At 41.0% G+C, this 19579-nt stretch overlaps 1 protein-coding gene across 1 annotated transcript; it reads left to right on the top strand.

Moving 5' to 3' along the window:
- Positions 1-3386: 3386 nt before the first annotated feature.
- On the top strand, positions 3387-18569 carry LOC308404216 (granzyme K-like). Its single transcript, XM_080894147.1, has 10 exons — positions 3387-3440; positions 3942-4528; positions 6442-6659; positions 13332-13443; positions 15576-15631; positions 16106-16178; positions 16337-16478; positions 17380-17518; positions 17774-18043; positions 18140-18569. The coding sequence occupies exons 6-10, from the start codon at positions 16115-16117 to the stop codon at positions 18290-18292; spliced, it is 768 nt and encodes a 255-aa protein (XP_080750273.1). The 5' UTR covers positions 3387-3440; positions 3942-4528; positions 6442-6659; positions 13332-13443; positions 15576-15631; positions 16106-16114; the 3' UTR covers positions 18293-18569.
- Positions 18570-19579: the final 1010 nt, after the last annotated feature.

Here is a 19579-nt window from a genome sequence, read left to right as displayed (position 1 = left end):
AAATTTTCACTGCCCTGTCAGCCACCACGAGATGAGATTCTGAGGCTACCACTGTCTTGGCTTTGCCTAGAAATGCTGTGCATGAAATGTATGCTTTGTGGTCCCATGTTTCTGGGACACCCACTTCCCAGTCCTACCTAGAACCTGGCCTTCAGTTTGGAGGTGGCACTAAGGCTCACTCCAAATAATGCTGTGCAGTGGCGGTCCTAGCCTGTTTGCCGCCCTGGGTGAACACTCCCTCTGGCACCCCCCCCCCCCCAAATATACCACCACACACACACACACACACACACATGAAGAGAGAGAGAGTATGCATTGTATGCAAACAGCCATCATAATTCATCATACAATGAGAACAGGACAAATCAACAATTGACACTGACTAATTAATATTAAAATCTGTAACATAATGTGTTGTTTGGAGTTTAGTCTGTTACTGTTACTATTTTTACCATTTCTTCTTGGAGCAACTGTAACCCACAGAGTTTCATCAGGGATTAATAAAGTATTCTGATTCTGACTGGTTCAGGATGACCTGCCATCATCCAATCACACATCTGCTTACCTGCATCTTTTGCTCATTTCTCCTCATTTTTCCTCTTTTTTTCTAAACTGAGCACCTGATGGCTTTGAACTTTTCTTGTCCATCTTCCATTGGTTTTAATTTTGCACTCCAGTACACAGCAAATCCAGCATGTCCAAATTAACACTGTCGGATTTGATTTCAACACTATTAAAGTGTCTATATGGGTCCACACCAGAGAGTGTTAATTTAACTCTTTTTGGAGAGTTGGTACGTTAACTCTGATTTAGTGTTAAACACCAAATCTGTCTGGAGTTGATAATTTAACACTTGGTGTAAAGAGTTTATATATTAACTCTCAAAGAGTATTTTAGTTTAACTACGTAAGAGTTATCTTCTAATTCATTCTAAAAAGCGGGAATTTTACTGTTCTGAACTTCTAGAAATTTCTCTTGGAAATAAACATTTACTAAAAAGATGCAATGGTTTTTGAAAAACATTTATTCTGAACTGTGCACCACAATTTCAAAACATTTTCTGAAAGACGTAACAGTATACATGTTCTCACTTTCATTAGAATTTTGTTTATCAAAAGGTCTGACATGGTAAATGCAAATAACAGCATTCTCATCACTTATTTCTTCAATACAATATGCATGTCCTTCATTCATCCCTTTGTGGAACTTCAATGCACTTCTGCTGTCCCCCATATTCCATCTTCACAAGCATATCCTGTGCGGAGATTGAATAAAAATTAGTTGACACTAATTAATGGCACAAATAATCCAGTAAACAATTGCAGCACAGTAAAAAAAAAAAAAAAAAAAAAAAAAGGAATCCTCTTTGAGCCATTACTTGTGTAAAGTATTTTCCCAAAAGACAAGGACACAGGCAACAGGTAATACTGAACTAAATGTAAAACCTCAACCTTTTTCATTTTTACCTAAACCGTGTGCACAAAACTCTGGAGGGATCTATGCTAACGTAGAATCCAGTCAGGACGTCTGCTACTGCTGTTTGCTCGGTTTTTTTTTTTTTTTTTTATGGGCGATCGTTTTCAGGCTTCAAGTAGCACCATTATACCAACATTTCACATTCTAGACATTGTTTTAGGTGTATTTGACCAAAAGTTTGACTGAAAATTCACATGCAAGCTTTTTTTCAAGGCTGTGGTATTTGCCCGCAAACAATACCTTTCAGCTAGCTAAAACAGAATATTATGCTATCAGCGAGCAACATGGCTAATGCCTTTCACACAGCTTTGTCTCAACTCCAAAGAGCCACAGAAGTAAAAGCTCATAATAATAATTGAAACAATCTTTGAAAAAATGACTTACCAAGCATGGCAAACAACTCAAATATGTAGAGCAAAATGTTCTGAAACGGCTTCACTTCAGCTTCGATTGGAGCCGTGCTGGGGGCGGAGTCTGTGAATTTACTCTGTTGGTGTCATAGCCCCTGTAGGAGTTCAGAGTTAAGAGGTCAAGAGTTAATGTTTCCATTGTAACACCTCCAGATTTGACAGAGAAACACTCATTTTTAACACTCGATTTTAACTACTATCATTTTACACCTCAGAGTTACATTAAAAGAATGTGACTCTGCTTAGAGTAAAATTAACTCTACTTTTGCAAGAAGACTATTAACACCAAAACCAAAACATTCAACACTTTTGAATTTGCTGTGTAGGAACACAAATCCCCCAACTCGAGGATCACCACAACATAACCTAACACACCTACACCTTAGTTCACAGATTCACTTTGTCCAAGGTTTATTTCTGGGATTTCACACAACCCAGGATTCAAATCAGGAATACATGATGGGCTTGTATTTACAACATTATGAATGAAATGTGCTCTATTTGGAAGCAGCCGGCCCCTCCCCCTCCCCAAGCAGCAGGCGCAGCTCGCAAACGGAGGGCGCCCTTACTCCCAGCAAATGGGCGATAGAAAACCAATCGGTGCCTGCGACATTCCCAATATGCGCTGGCTGATGTCGGTATGAGTACGAGCTATTTTTTTTATTTTTATTTTTTGCCGATGCCCGTGATGCCGCCCCGGGCAACCGCCCGTGTCGCCCAAAAACCGCTATCAAAAACCGCTACTGGCCCATTAGTGAAACGTGGCATGCTTAAAGCGGACACAAACTGTTGCAGGATGCAAACCACAGGCTCAAAACCAGAGCCGGTAGCAGAATAAGCTGTCCGGCATTGGCAGAGAAGATTTGACAAGTTTTTCATTGGCACAAGCCAAATATTCTGCTGCTCAACCCACAAATGAACTTTCCTTACAAATGTGGCGCCATTTAAGGGGAAATAAACAGGCGTTCCAATGTTTTAATAGTTTTTGCCCTGAACCATTGCTATAACAAGACATTTATATATTCATGTTATCTGTGTCAAATATTAATATTTGTTTGATGATTTGTACGTTTCAGTACATCGCTGCAGCTACTGCTCACATTAACAACATGTTTCCTTCTTTTAAGCTGTTTCTGAGCTTAAGAAACCAGTGAAGCAAACAAGACAGCAACTGTCTCAAGTTAGGCAAAGAAAAAAAGTGGGAACAAATTGGGAAAGACTGTCAACGATATCGTTTTGCAAACTTTGGTGAAACCATATCAAAAACTGTCCTTTGTAAACATTAGGACATTTTGTCTTTTGTCATCATTTACTTCCACAAATCCTCTTTTATTTTTTTAAGCGGACTTCTTTTGTTCTAAATTCTTGACGGGTTTGGATGGGTGTGTCAGTTTATCTTACTCATCCAATGTCAGACCACGCCCCCTCAGCTCAGCACATAAAGCTGAGCATCACAGTGGGTTTCAGTGCATTCAGCGTCTGATCAAAGAGGGAAGAAGAAGAAGGGACATTAATCCATCCACAGTGGGTGCTGACAGCCGCCCACTGCACTGGGTAAGAATCTGAGGTCCTATTTTCCTCAATTTTAAAAATAATGCAGTATTTATTTTCAACAGACTATTATTCCTTCAGTAACTACCCAGAGGTCACTGCCCTCACCTGTGGTCACGAGCTCTGGGTAGTTACTGAAAGAATGAGATCAGGGCAGAGCAGCTTTCTGTAAACGGTGGCTGGCCTCTTCGTTAGAGAAAGAGAATATTACACACTGCTATAATTATACATGCAAATGTTGGCACACGACTTGACACATGTAGAATTTATTTCATATTATACTAATGACAAAATATACTAATACAGTGGGATGCAAAAGTTTGGGCAACCTTGTTAATAGACATTGTTTTCCTGTATAAATCGTTGGTTGTTACAATAAAAAAAAATGTCAGTTAAATATATCATACAGGAGACACACACAGTGATATTTGAGAAGTGAAAAGAAGTTTACTGGATTTACAGAAAGTGTGCAATAATTGTTTAAACAAACTCTGCTACTACCAGAGGTTGTCTGCACCACACCAGGGCCTGTGCTGCTAGCATAAACCAACTGAGCCTCAACCAGGGCCTGTGCTGTTTTCTGAGGCCATCTCACTGCACTGGGGCCTGTGCTGCCAGCTGGATCCATCGGCACCATCCCAGGACCTGTGCTGCTGGCTGAGGCCATCTGCACCGCACCAGGGCCTAGCTGGACCCATAGGCACCACACCAGGGCCTGTTCTGCTAGCATAAACTAACTGAGCCTCACCAGGGCCTGCACTGCCAGCTGGACCCATAGGCACCACCCCAGGGCCTGTACTGCTGGCTGGGGCCATCTGCACCGCACCAGGGCCTGTTCTGCTGTCTGGACCCATAGGCACCACACCAGGGCCTTTGCTGCCGGCTGAACAAACTGCATCTGTGTTGCTAGTGCAAGACATCAGCACCACACCAAGGCCTGTGCTGCTCGAAAAGCTTATCTGCAATACATCGGGCGCTGTGCTGTTGATTGAAGCCTTCTACACCACATTGGTGAATGTGCTAGCAGAAGCCCTCTGCTAGCAAGCCACCAGGACCCGAACTTTTGGCTGGAGCCTTACTTGCCATCCTAGGTTTGTGCAGCCTATTTAATTCAGCATCAACAATCATTGTGTTTTGGATAATGGCTTTTTTAATAACTTTACTTTGCTTATTGGCCGTGGGGGACTTTTGGACACTCAATTTTTCTAAGATGAGAACATTTAACAGTGACCCCATTCTGCGAGACATGGTTCCCAGATCTACATGCGTCACTGCTGCTATACATCCTGTACAATTTCCAATGTATTTGGAACAGGACACTAATCATTTTGAACTACAGAAAGATTTACCTCATCTTCAAAGCCTTCTTGCTTTGTACAATTACAAAATTAGTTACGAAAAATCCTGCTTTGTGTCAACATTTCACACGTCAAAATCAATAAGTACAAAGCAGAGACTTCTGATCGTCTTACTACTGCTCTTATCTGGTAATGTGCAACCTAACCCAGGCCCTGAGCTGCAATGTAGCCAGACACCATCTGAATTTAAATCCTCACCTGGGCTGAAGATAGTTCATCTTAATGTGCGCAGTTTGTTACCCAAGATGGATATGATCAAGATCTGGGTTCAATCAACAGATGCAGATATTGTCCTCATTTCTGAAACTTGGTTGTCTAAATATATATCTGATGAACATGTTAGCATGGCTGGCTACAATATCTATCGCACCGATAGGTTTAAGAAAGGTGGTGGTGTTGCTGCTTATGTTAAGTCAAAATTTGATGCTACAATAGTTCTATCAGAATCAATTTGCAAACAATTGGAATTTTTGGCTCTGAATGTGAATGTTGCAAAGGGTCTTTGCATAACAGTTGCTTGTTGCTATCGACCCCCTTCTGCCTCCACAGAAGCTCTGCGTTCTTTAAACCTTTTGCTGTCCAGACTAAATTATGGGGAGCTTGTTCTAGCTGGTGACTTTAACTGGGATTGGCTCAAAACTGTTTCAGATGATTTTAAATCTTTTTGTGATTCTATCAGTCTAACCCAGCTGGTCAATTTACCCACTCAGCCGAATCTCAAAAGCCCCGAAAAGTCTACCTTGATTGACTTGATTTTGACAAATGTTCCTCGTAAATTTTCATCTTTGGGTGTCTTTTGTAACGACTTAAGTGACCACTGTGTTGTTGCTGCTATTAGAAATACTAAAGTGGCCAAGTCACAACATCGTATTATTTTTAAAAGAACTCTTAAACATTTTAATGAGCAAGCATTTTATCATGATTTGTCAAACTATGACTGGAAGAAAATAGGATTGATCCCTGATGTAGAATTAGCGTGGGCATTCTTTAAGGATGGGTTTGTGCAAATTGTGAATAAACATGCTCCATTAAGAAGATATAGGATAAAAGGTCGTGAAAACCCCTGGTTCTCCCAAGAGCTGGCAGATATCATTCATGAGCGTAACCTGGCTTGGGCCAAAGCGAGGAAAACAGGCTACCCCAGTGATTGGCTTCTTTTCAGACAACTAAGAAACAGATGTACTTCCTCTATTAAGAAAGCTAAAACAGAATATTATCTGTTTTAGCTTTTAGATAGTGGAAACCTGCAGTCAGCTGGGACTGAAGAAGTCACTTGGATTTTTTTTTTTTTATGTTCACACAAAACTCCTGAAAGTTCATCCAGTCAGCTTCACAGTTTGCTCTAAACTGAAAACGAGGCTCTGAACATATTTATGGACAAATGTACATTTCTGAGCATGTTTTCTTGTTGGTTTCTTAGTCATTCCAAATGTCTCTGCTTGGAAACTGTCATGGTCCGGGTGAGTGGCATGCCTGTCTGCTGTGTTTCTGGTCTCCTGCCCTGGTGGAGACTGTAGATTGTAGTGGCAGTACTTAAGACCAGCAAGCACTCTTCGCCTGAACGTCTGCTAATCACCGTTAGTGTTTGGCCGCTTACGTTACTTGCTTTTGCTGGTACATGTATTCACTGTATTCTCTGTCTCCAGTTAAATCCACAGACAACGCTCGCAACCTGCCCACAACCAACTCAGTCAGATCGCTGGTCATTCCTGCTACTAACTCCACCACTTCCCAGGTACGAGTCATCGCCACTCCATCTCATCTGCCTGCCTCTCTGATGCACCGTCAGGACCAATTTGGATTCATCACTCACTGACTCACCCAGACCTAGCCTCCTTCCCAACCAATCTCCACCTGCTGACAAGTAAGCCTGAACAAACACATTCTAGAAATCATTTCCACCTGTCTCAACGTAACTCCTCTCCTGTGACTGCAGAGGCCCAGTTGGCACTGGCCCTTGTTTCATAGTGTTCATAGTATCCCAGCACCTGCCACAGTGAGAGACGTCACTCAGTTAACATTATAGCAGTAATCATTCAGCCCTCTTCTCAGCCAAGTGCCAGATAGTGCCCACCATAGTAGTTCTAGTTCATAGCATGTATTCCTGCCCTCTCCTTTGCACATGATTTTCCCAGTCACTAGTCTTCTTGTGTAGTTATTCCCACAGTGTCATTGTTTTCACTGAGTCACTATAGTACGTCACCTGTATATAGACACTTGTGTGTATTACCGTTTCTTCACTCACTCTAATATATTCTTGCCACGTACATCTTGTGTGTCTGTGTTGAATCGGTTTTGGGTCCATCTGCTCCAAATAGCTCACGCCGTGACAGAAACATCAAAACAAAAATATCTTTTATGATCTAATAAAACCAGACAGCAATGAAACAGGCTGCTGTCAATATTTCATTGTTTCTTCTACAACGCTTTCAAAATTTCATCTTCTTTAAGTTTTTATGGCATCATTAACATCTTTACTTTCATCACCCTCACTGTGGCACAGGCACTCCGTTTTTGGGCTTCACCACTAGGTGGGGCTATTTTCTATAATTTTGGGGTAACGTGTCGCTTGAACCCAGTTCACAGTAATACTGGTAAAACCAGAAAATTAATAATTAAAACAACAACAATGAAGATGTGAAAGGGAGGCCTGATTTACACCAACCTAAGAAGGGTTTAACCTTTAAAAAAGCCTCATTTGATACAAACCTCAAACCTTTAAAACAAAAATAATCACTTTGTCCAGTGTTACGTCATGATAATATTTTTTTGTTTGTTTTTTACACTGGGCTTAACAGAAGGATGTGATTGGCCACAGGTCCAATTTTGTTGCATTGTGGGAACAACTGAGTCTGAGGATCAGGACCTCAGCCTCCCTCTCATAAAACAAATAAGGCGCTCCAGGCTTTAATGTCATTTAAACATGCTGATAAAACTTTTGGTGAGCTGATAATTCATTTGGAAGACGTGGACTGATATGCCTGATCCTGTCAGAGGATCCTACAGGAAGTAAAATAAAGAGAAAATAAACTGGCTTTAAATGTTTACTCCAGGCTCACATACTCCTAACACTCTGTGCCTCCATGCATCACATCTGAAGTGTTACTTCACTTGCTGACTTGTGTAACTTCACCACATGGTTTCAGGCCACAGCAGTATGCAGAGTCCAGTGAGAAAATATTTTGCAGCCAACCTGTTCAAGCCATGCTTAAAGTGAATCCTGTTAAATGCTAATTTCATTCATATGCTAAATTGAGAATTTGAAGTCATCAATGAATGTGGGCAAAACTATCTTGGCTTTATAATTTTGTCGGCTTTTTAAAAGTCTTACCCGTTTATCTGTTTTTTCCTCTCTCTCTCTCTCTCTCCCTTTGCTGACTTCATCAAGCTCCCACTCCTTCTAACGCTCTCGGTCTTTGTGCTGTCACTAAATGGTTCAATGTAGCAGTGAAACAGAATTTACAACCCAGTAAGGCTTCTTATAATAATAACATTATATCAATATTCTTTTTTTTCTTGTTATTATTTATTTTATTTTCAGTTGTTACAGACGAGACAGACATGAGTGAGGGATAGGAAAGGGAGAGAGGAAGGAAAGGAAAAACAGAAGGGGAGAGGGACAGAGAGAGAGGGGGGGAGAAAAAAATCTCCTGGATCAGCTGTTGAGAGAGAAAAAGACAAGAAAACAAGCAAAAAAAAAAACAGAGCAACATACTAAACACAACACCATCACATTAATCTAGCTAAGTGTAAACAGCAGTAAATACTAAATATTGAATGTTGTTGTGCAGCACGCAGGACCGACAGCGCACAATGTGCCTTGAAGTAGCAGCCAATAAAGGTGTAGTTTATGTCTATGAACAGTGAACACCCGTGTGCACACCTGTGTGGATCAGCGCGCTTGTATTCAAAAGGTTTCCCCATGTAATGGTCTGCTAGAGGATGTAGAGAGCCATAGCCCCGCCCCCCAGGGCATGAAGCAGGCATGGAGGAGATCCAGGGCCCAGACATCCAGAGGCCCCAGAGTGCGAGAGCCCAATGAGGACCACCGGAGGGGCATCCGTGCCACCCTCGTGGGAAGAGCTGAGGAGGCACACACAGACACAAACATGCATGCCCACCCTCATGCATACATTATATCAATATTCTAACTGAATATGTACAAATTTGATCCTGTGTGAATTAAAGAAAATCCCAAATAAATTCAACATTTTGCACCCTAACCCCCTTAGCCTTACATAGTTTTTAAATAATCACTGGACCTATTTCCCACATAATTAATGTCTTACTGTTCTTAGCCCAAGAAACCACTGAAGCAAACTGCCTGAAGCTGGCGACATATCTGTACGTCTGTAAACCGTATTGTTTTGCAACCTTTTAGTGAAACGAACGTGTCAACAACAATTCTTTGTCAATATTAGGACTTGCAAAGAAAAGCGTCTGGACTTCTTTAAGTTGCTTGAAGACGTTTCACCTCTCATCCGAGAAGCTTCTTCAGTTCTAAGGTCAAATGGTGGAGAGTCCCAGATATAAACCTAGTGGGAGTTTCCCCCCACAGAGGGACAAAAGGACCCCTGATGATCCTCTAATCGCCTGAGTCAAGGTGTGAAACTGGGTGTGGGTCTCAATCAGCCAGAGTTTTGGGTGTGTTCATTGTGAAACCTGGCTCCACCTTATCATGCGAATTCCTGAGGTCAGATGGCCCAGGATGTGAGTGGGCGTTAAGGCATCTGGGAGGGATCTCAAAACTGGATTATAGATGGCAGAGAGTTGGTGTCGTAAACCCCGCCTCTGTTCAAAGATGGTTGCTCACAGTGGACATAGATGCTTCTTTCACTCCTCTTTCAAACCATCTGTCCTCTCTGTCCAAAATGTGAACATTGGCATCCTCGAAAGAGTGACCTTTATCCTTAAGATGCAGATGGACTGCTGAGTCTTGTCCTGTGGAGGTGGCTCTTCTGTGTTGTGCCATGCGCTTGTGAAGTGGCTGTTTGGTCTCTCCAATGTAGAGGTCTGGGCATTCCTCACTGCACTGTACAGCATACACCACATTGTTAAGTCTGTGTTTTGGCGTTTTGTTTTATCTGAGTGTATGGCTGGGTCTGAAGTACACTGGGATGTCGTGCTTGTTAGTTTTTTGGGTTTTTTTTAAGCAACTTAAAGACGTCCAGACACTCCAAACCACATTTACTCAGGGCCTTCTTGATGTTCTTCTGCCTCCCTGGCTGCTGTGTCTGTGGGCATGATGTTCGCTCTGTGTTGTAGCGTCCTGATGACACCCAGTTTGTGCTCCAGTGGATGATGAGACAAAGATACTGATCTGTATGTGTAGGTTTATGGTACACGTCAGCTTGTAGATGTCCAGCTGGGAGAAATGTGGTTATCCCAGCTGGACTTTTGTCAAAGCTGGGAAGGCACCAAAAGAAAGTTCCAGCCGATCCGGGAGAGAAGGACAACCGCTGCCCAAGCGGTTTCACACATGTACAAAGTCCATAAGTAGCATGTTACCGTTTGAACACTGGTCTATATTCTGTAAAGGTTCTTGTTCTTATAACTGTACTGGTTTTGGCTGAGAGGAGCGAGGCTGGTTGTGCTCTTCACACTCCTCGAGAAAAAAACATTAGTGTGTAAACTTGTGACACTGCGACTTTTAAAGACACTAATAATGTACGTTGTATAATAATTCCACCCTGAAAAAGGAAAAGTTCAAAGAAATCATTTAAAGCTAATAATTGCCCATGCCTGTTGTCACCTTATATAATTATATATTATTTTGTTTTAACTCTTTCTGAGCTTAAGAAACCACCGAAGCAAAACAATTAAGCAAACCTGTCTGAAGGAAGGCAAAAGTGTATATTTAAATTATTGTATAGTTTTTATAATGTGCTATAAGCATGTGTGCACTTTTATAGAGCTGTTTCCAATTTCGTTAAACTGTGTATAATGACAACAAAGGCTTTCAATTTCAATGTCAATTTAAAAAGAACCGCAGCAGCATTTCTGTGGCAGCTCGATTGGGGGAAAAACTGTCAGCGATATAGTTTTGCAACCTTTGGTGAAACTGTGTTGACAACGTCTGTAAATATTAGGACACTGCGTCTTTTGTCATCATTTACTTCCAGAAATGCTCTTTCATTTGTTTCAAGCTGTCTCCTTTTTATCCTTTTTTTTTCTCGAACACAGTTTGTAGAAACCTTTGAGGTATCATTTTCAGTGACACAGACCAAAAGAGCGAGAGGAGAACTGTTTTTAATGTCACTCTGTTGTTGCACATGAGTCACATGTTCGTGTTCATTTGTGTGTTCTTTTTTTTGTTTTTGTTTTTTTTGTTATATGTTGTGCTTGTTGTCACTTCTGCTCTAAATGTAACTCAACATGACTGTAAATGAGATTCAGCCTCAAAGATTTCTTGGAGTAAATAACTCTGGGCTCACGAGACGGGGCTCTCTGCTATATTTTGTGGGCGTGGTTTAACTTGTGCTTGTTCATAGTATTGATACTATTTCATAATCAGAATAATAAAACACTTTGTATAGAAGTGTGTGAGCGATTACTGTGTGTGTGTGTGTGTGTCCCCATTTATCTTACCCACCATTTTCAGACCACGCCCCCTCAGCTCAGCACATAAAGCATCACAGTGGGTTTCAGTGCATTCAACAGATCAAAGGAGGAAGAAGAAGAAATGTCCTGCCGGAAAAATTTCAGTCTTCTCATCTCATGCGTGCTCCTCTTCATCATCCAGCCAGGTGAGTGATGTTTTCTATTGTAATTTAATTTATTTGTTGATAATTTAAATCTTCATGTAAACAAGCGTAACACAAAGTTCCTGATATTGTTCAGTGCTACAGAGCAGTTGGTGCTGTGTTTGTTTCACTCATCTGTTCTTCACTTCATCATCTGCTGATTTATGCGTCCTGATGTTTGGTTTCTGCTTCAGGTCGTGGTTCTGAGATTATCAATGGGAAAGAAGTCGAGCCACACTCACTGCCTTTCATGGCTCATGTGACAGGTGAATATTCCTGTGGAGGGACATTAATCCATGAAAGCACAGGCGTCAGTCTCTACGAGCAAGAGAAGAATCTTTGATGCTTTCATGTTAAATCTCTCGGTGATGTCTCTGTAGACCATTATCCATTTTATCATTTCTCATTTTTTAGTTTCTGCTAGCTTGCTCACATTCTGCACATGTAGCGGTGCTGTCACGGTCAGTCGTTTCCACTGCAGGAACTGAAGGCGGGAACATTAACTGGACTGACCTGAACACGTTTTTTAGCCATTCAGTATTAAAAAAGGCACAGCCACTGTGATGGTTTATGGATTGCTGTTTTTCATTTTAGCTGTTGTAATTACACGTGTATACACAACCCTGTATAAGTGTGATGACCTCGCAACGATCACGACAGCTCCAAAAGCAATCTTCACATTTCTACAGGGGAAAATGAGCTTTTTTACCCTGCAATTTACTGATTTGTGAAAAGATGTTATTTTCACTCAAATTTTAATTTGTAATTTCTCTTTTTCAATTATTTTTAATTATCACACATAATCCATGAACATAAAACAAAGTGAGTTTATTCAGTCTGTCAGTCATGGTTTGTCACCATCTCCTGTGTTAGAAACTAAAGATTGTGGCCAGAAGTTTTTTTTTATGCTGAATTTTTCAGCATAAATTCTTGTGTATTTTATTGCTCTTTGAATATTTGTGCTACAAAAACAAACAAACAATCCTAAAACAACAATTTGTCCTGACACATTTTCTATTCTTTCTACTTTCGAATAAAGCTCGTGGCTCTTTCTTTCATTCATGGTTCTTTCAAAGCGTCCTGTTTTTTGGCACCACATACTTCACTCTTTCACACTTTTCTTTTTTCGATTGTCACTTCTAACAACACGTGGCTGCAGTTTTGTCTCACACACAGCCACAACCTCGGGTCACAGTCTTTGATGCAGGGAGGTGTGATGAGCTGATGGAGCTCCGGTGTGTCTCGGCCTCACCTGCCGACGAGCCCAAACCAAACTCCTAAATCTTTCACATTATTTTGCAATGAGGAATTGTTTCAGTCCTCCATTTTTAGTGTTTTTTTATGACCACAAGCCACAGAGCAAGAAGTCCCCTGGCCTGGACCCTGAACACATCACTCACCACAAACATCCTTAAACAACACCCTGACATGATGTGTGTCAGTCTTTAGAGCACAGAATGAAAATGACAATCTAAGCTTAGTTTCACAGTGATACAGACACAAGGAGCGATCCAGTGTACTGTAACTGTAACCTCTGAGGAGAACAAAAACAGAACGAGGACAATAACACTCGTGCAGAGCGACAATGACAGATCTGGCTTGTTGAGCAATAACCTGTTCGAGGCATTAAACTGTCCATCTGTTCTAACTGCATGATTGACCCTGCATATGAATGTGATCACTTTGCTGATAATGCGTTATGCATTTACTTTAGCCTGTTGTGTCATGGTGCACTGTGTGCAGGCAGAGTAGGAACCAAAGACAAATTAAATGAAGCCTCATTGCTGTTACAGGAAATACAAAAACTCAGGCAAGGAGAAAACTGGACACACAGCCAGCAGAGATGATGCAACAAGGAACAGAGAAAACCGAGGACACAGCAGCTAACAAGACGATGACTAACAGGTGGGAAGACAACTGGAACTAATTACAGAGTAAAGAGACACAATGCACACAGGACGAGAGAAAAGAAACCAACACAGAGACCAGGACTAAGACACGTGACACTGACATGGAGACATGACGGACACAGACTGGACACAGAAAAGAACTGACATCATCAGGAACTAAGGACTAGTCCAGGGGTGGGGAACTCCAGGCCTCGAGGGCCGGTGTCCTGCAGGTCTTAGATGTGTCCTTAATCCAACACAGCTGATTTAAATGGTTAAATGACCTCCACAACATGTCATGAAGTTCTCCAGAGGCTGGTAATGAACTAATCATGTGATTCAGGTGTGTTGACCCAGGGTGAGATCTAAAGCCTGCAGGACACCGGCCCTGGACTAGACTATCATACTCAACACTAAATACCAGAGTGAAAGTAAATCATCCAAAAGAATAAATAATAAATTTAAAAAAATCAAAATTCTGGTCAAAGACCCAGGACCGTGACATGTTAGGTGATGTTGTCATTATTCACAGCTTTCAGTTTTGTACACAGTCCAACCGGTTTGTTGTTTGTCACCTGTTTATGGGCCTTTATTTATCAGGCTGCAAACTTCCTGTTTGGGTCCCTTAGTCCCGCTGTAAGCTTCAGTCCAGGTTGCTAGGCAAAAGTTTAATGAAGGAGTCCCTCATGGCCGTTTGCATGTTCCAAACTTTAGAAGGAACGGCACTCTAACTCACATCCTGTCACATGAGCAGTTTTAACTTTAACACGGTCTAAATAGGACACAGGAAGACAAACAGTCCAGGATGATCTACAGCGACAAAACCAGCCTGCTATGTGCACACAGTCTATTAGAGGTGACAGTGACACTAGGGATGGGTATCGTTTAGGTTTTGTCTGATACCGGTGCCAAACCGGTAATTTTGAAACGGTGCCGGTGCTTAAACGGTGCTCGAACCGATGCTTAAAGAATGGAGAACACACACTTTGTCCAAAACCCTCTCATGTTTAGCTTTTTTTGTCATGGTCCAGAGTCTGTGACTCCATGTTTATGTTTTAGTTTATTGTTATTCTGGGGTGTTGTACTGTCCTTTTTTCATGTTTCGTGTTCCTATGTTCTGTTGTTTGTGTGTGTTGTGTCATTACGTGTATGTGTTCCTGTCTTGTTCTGAAGGTCCTTTTCTTATGTGAGTGTGTTCAGCTTACGTTTCACCTGCCTCGTCAGTCATGATTTCACCCAGGTGTGCTTCCCTCCTGTCTCCCATCCCCTGATTACTGCTGTGTGTATTTAAGCCCTGTGTGTTCTCCTGCCTGTTGCCGGGTTGTCTCCCTCTGTCGTCTGTGTTCGTTCTGTGTCATCTACCTGCGTCTGCCTGCTTTGCCATTTCAGTTCTGTGTTGTGTTTTTTCTCCAGTTTAGGTTTTGCTTTGTTTCCGTCCACACCTTTGAATGAAATGGATGTTACTACACTGCCTTCCCAAGTGACTCCCAATCACATAAGAGTATGAGACAGTGGACCTTTTTTACTTAGGGGTGTACTCACTTTTGTTGCTGCCACCTTTGCTTGGTTTAGGCAATAATGGCTGTGTTTGAGTTATTTTGAGGTGACAGCAAATTTACACTGTTATACAAGCTGTACACTGACTACTTTACATTGTAGCAAAGTGTCACATCTTCAATGTTGTCCCATGAAAAATGTGAGGGGTGTACTCACTTTTGTGAGATACTGTATCCATCCATCTCTCTCACACACAGAGTCAGATTTTAATGTTTATGCCTTTAATTTAAGAACAACTTTATTTCATATTTGGTAAATTCTTTTATTACAGAGACTAAACTCACAATGTTTAAGCTTGAAGTGAGCTCATAGCAGACTCCAGCTGACTGCAGTTGTATTAAAAGCAGTGATGGTTTCTCTGAGTGAAGGAGAGCTGCTGGCAGGAACACAGTTTGTAGGAATACACCCGGAGCGTCTGCAGGGAGAAAAGGAGAAGTTAGAAGCTGCTGTGGTGCGTTTGAAGAGTCTTTGCTTGTAATCGGGTTCATAGAGAGGCTGAGGAAGTGACATTTCTCCATTTCTGAATAATCACACCAACACTTGTCACCTTCTCACCAAGCTTATCGCTGATGATCTTGTTGTCTATCCCAGTGTACGTCTTCAGTCGTGTCCCTGATGTCCTTCGGTCTTACCCACGGTGATAGGAGGTGAGCATGGAGTGAATTGATTCAGTGGATCGGTGTGCTTCATACACTTAATGAGTAATCTGTAATCAGTTTCAGCAGAGGATCAAATAATTAGTGTGGCTGATTGAGGGAAATAGAGTTCAGTTATTGTATTCTGAAGTATTGGTCAGTAGTTTGTACGCTCTGTCCTTTCAGATCATTTACTTTCATAAATATTCTAATTAAAATGGGGCATTTAGAAACACTCATGAGTGTAACTGACAGTGTGGACACACACCCACTGAAACTGTGAGCTGTTGCTAGAAACATTCATACGTGTTGCTCAAAGTGTTGCACCAAGATTTGATGTGAGATAATGCACGATATAAAAAGAGCTTAAGGTCATCACTTATGACCAGTCTGAGCACAGGCATTAGAACAACATCAGCACTCCTCAGTTTTGTGTGTGATTCATCACAGCGGGTTTCACTGCATTCAACATCTGATCTACCACAGCCAGGAAAAATGTTCTGCCTGAGGAGTTTCGGTCTTTTCCTCTCGTGCGTGCTCCTCTTCATCACACAGCCAGGTGAGTAACGTTTCTATTGGGCTTTAATGAATGATTGTGTTATGTAAACAACAAAGAACACATTGCTGATATCTTGGTGCAGAGTGTTTTTCCACTCATCTGTTCTTGACTTGATCATGTGCTGATTTATGTTTTTGGATATTTTCTTTTTGTTTCAGGTCACGGTTCTGAGATCATTCAAGGGAAAGAAGTCGAGCCGCACTCGCTGCCTTTCATGGCTTATATAAGAGGTAAACTGTCTTCGTGTGGAGGGACATTGATCCATCCACAGTGGGTGCTGACGGCTGCCCACTGCACTCGGTAGGAACATGAACTTTTAATTTTTTCTTATTTTTTTTCTAAAAAATAAAATTACATTATTTATTTTTTACAGACAGTGTGAAACATTGTCTCCTTTGTTAATTGTGATAAATTGTAATGTCCATGCACTCACTCTACTAATACATACTGGTTTAGAGTGAGTGCATTAAAAATGACATTTCTATAACACAATGCTGCTTATCATTTTACTGCGAAGGTCAGTACAAACATTTGGGCCCGTTGCTATATCTACATGTCTTTCCTCATCTTATATTCTTGTTTTCTTACATTATAGACAGAAACCAAACAGGTGAATGTGTTTGTGGAAACCACTCAAAGTTTGTCTTCATGAAATGTGTGAAAGACAACAGCTTGAATGAAAACAGAGGTTTATCACATCATAAATGTATTTTAAAAAATAAATGTTTCTCTAATTCAGCTTTCATTACATTCACACATGAAGAAAATCTGCCTTTTAAATAGTAAAGCTGAACGTTTTAAGGTGTTCCAGCTGCTCCAGAGCTGGACCAAGAAAGTAGGAAGTAAAATCGATCCAGAGTCTTCAAAGGTCAAAACACACACGTTTCTATAATTTTACATGTCAAGCTGTTTAAGCCAAGAACTGTACAGATATTTACAACTCTTAAAACATTTTATATTATTGAATTCTTATTTTTTTCTTATTCTTGATTTATAATATTTTATATTGTTGAAGTTTGTATTTCAGCTGGAGGAAATACGATGCTACGATGTTGTTAAGTCTCTAATGATCATCAGAGACTTAGTAACAGCCATTACACAGCCAGATGTATTAATATATACACTAATAGCATTAATATGATTATTCTTATAGAAACTCCTGATCTGTTAACCCTCTAAATGTGTAACTTTTCTTTGACAGTATGTATAAGGTGGTCCTGGGAGCGCACTCCATCAGGAAAACGGAAAAAGATTCAAAGCAGATCCGAGAGGTTGAGAAACTTTTTCCACATCCCAACTATACCCATGTAACCAAGGGCAACGACCTCATGTTGGTGAAGGTAAGGTGGTAAACTAATCCCCAAAAACAAGTCAAGTAAAAATGCAACAGGATTAATGCATTTGTTTTTACCTTACATGACGTATGTCTGTGTATGTCTACGTTTCAATAATACTGCACATATTTCCCATTTTCAAAGTAAAACATGCAAATAGATGACGGTTCAAGACTTTAGCACAGTGCTGCATAAATATAAGCTTTAAGACCAACTCTGTAAAGTTACTACATCAGTGTCACTCGGTGTTTCTTTTTTTAGCTTCAGGAACCAGTGACTCTGACCAGGGCAGTGAAGTGGCTCAAGTTTGGCAACACTGTGAGAGACCCGGCAGCTGGCAGCAGGTGTCTGGTGGCTGGATGGGGACGAACCGAAACAAAACGACCATCAGACGTCCTCAAGTCTGTCAATGTGACTGTGGTCGGCAGGCAGAAGTGCAACTCTCGTGATTATTACAACCACAGACCTGAGATCACCAAACACATGATATGTGCTGGTTCAGATGGTACAAACGTCGCTGATACCTGTCAGGTACGTATGAAGAATACATGTATTTTTCCTTGTTTGAAGTAAATGTTCATTCAGCTCAACACCTGAAACACTGTCATGTGTTTGTTCTTGCTGCAGGGGGATTCAGGAGGGCCGCTGTTGTGCGATGGAGCGCTGGTTGGAGTCACTTCTTTCGGACGGGGTTGTGGTGTCATTAAAAAACCTGGAGTCTACTCGTTTGTCTCAAGGAAACAACTAAAGTGGATCAAGAAGACAATGAAATCATTCTGAATGTCATGAAAGCACAGGCGTCAGTCTGCACGAGCAAGATGAGAACCTTTGATGGTTTATGGCAAATCTGTCAGTGCTGTGTCTGTAGACCATTCTGCATTTGATCATTTTAGTGTTTCTCTTACATTTCATTATATTTTAGCTTCTGCTTTGCAATAATTGTTACACACTCTGCGCATATACAGTATGATAGCAGCCCTCTGTTGGTTAGTCCATTACTGCCATTGAAGGAACTTAAAGCAGGCACAATGTGGCACAAACATTAACTGGACCCCAAACCATCTGGGGGGGGGGGGTAAATCAGCTTCCTGAAACAAGCTGCAAATTCCTGCTGCAGGACTTATTTTCATTTTGCTCTCTTCAGAGAGATTCACCACCTCCTGTATTATATTCTTTCTTTTTTTTGCACGCTTTCTCATTTGTTCATTTCTCATTCCAATTATTTGTGCTTAAAAACCAACAATGATATTTCTCTAACTTTCTAATAAAGCTGAACGCATGAATAAAAAGACACATTTCCGTCCTCCTCTCTTTCTTTCATTGTTTCAGAGGATCTCTGACATCCAGCACATCCATAAAGTCATGATTTCAGCATCTCCATCAACTCTGTGTCTTTGTTTATCTCATTATTATTCCAGCAGCCTTCTTTATTTAAAGTTTAGAACAGCATAGTTAATATTATTTATGATAAATGTGACCTCAGGTGTTAAAACAATATCAGCACATCTCATTTCCCATTGGTCTGTTTTTACTGTCTGACTGAGGGTGAGATCACATCCTGTGAGCTCAACATAGAAACTCTGAGTCGTTGAGTTTCAGAGCATTTCACACCTGATAAAGAAAAGAGAAGAAGAAATGATCTGCATGAGAACAAGAAGGAAGTGTTTGCATGTGTGGTGTAATAAAGAGCTGCTAATCACCCTATAAACTGAAGTCTGACAGGTTTGCAGAGGAGCAGGACGCTGAGGATTAATATTAATGATATATTTCTGTTCTGTTCCTTCAGAACCAAAGTAACAAATTGCTTCACTGGACTGACCAAAAAATTTAAAACATGTGAAAATATATTAAATGAATAATAATAATAAAAACAGAAGGGAATAAAAAAAAAACACAAAGCAAAAAATATCAAGACATAAAACATTCTACAAAAGCCAGACTGCTTAAGTAGTCCTGCACTGCGATCCCAAACTCCTGAGAAGGAAACAGTGGTAGCTGATACCGGAGACATATCTCAATGACATGAATGAGTCATAAGCAGGGCTGGGACAAAAAATCAGCCCAGGC

The sequence above is a fragment of the Rhamphochromis sp. 'chilingali' genome (genome assembly GCF_963969265.1).
Source record: "Rhamphochromis sp. 'chilingali' genome assembly, chromosome: 10".
Classification (NCBI taxonomy): Eukaryota; Metazoa; Chordata; class Actinopteri; order Cichliformes; family Cichlidae; genus Rhamphochromis; species Rhamphochromis sp. 'chilingali'.
The sequence above is the reverse complement of the archived record's forward strand: the minus strand, read 5'-3'. Positions and strand labels throughout refer to the sequence as shown.

What these genes read in the sequence shown, in the direction of transcription:
- LOC308404216 (XM_080894147.1), top strand. Translation starts at nt 16,115, where the DNA reads ATGTTCTGCCTGAGGAGTTTCGGTCTTTTCCTCTCGTGCGTGCTCCTC. An exon ending in CCTCTTCATCACACAGCCAG is followed by an intron (nt 16,179 to 16,336) that starts GTGAGTAACGTT and finishes TTTTTGTTTCAG; the next exon opens with GTCACGGTTCTGAGATCATT. An exon ending in ACGGCTGCCCACTGCACTCG is followed by an intron (nt 16,479 to 17,379) that starts GTAGGAACATGA and finishes TTTCTTTGACAG; the next exon opens with TATGTATAAGGTGGTCCTGG.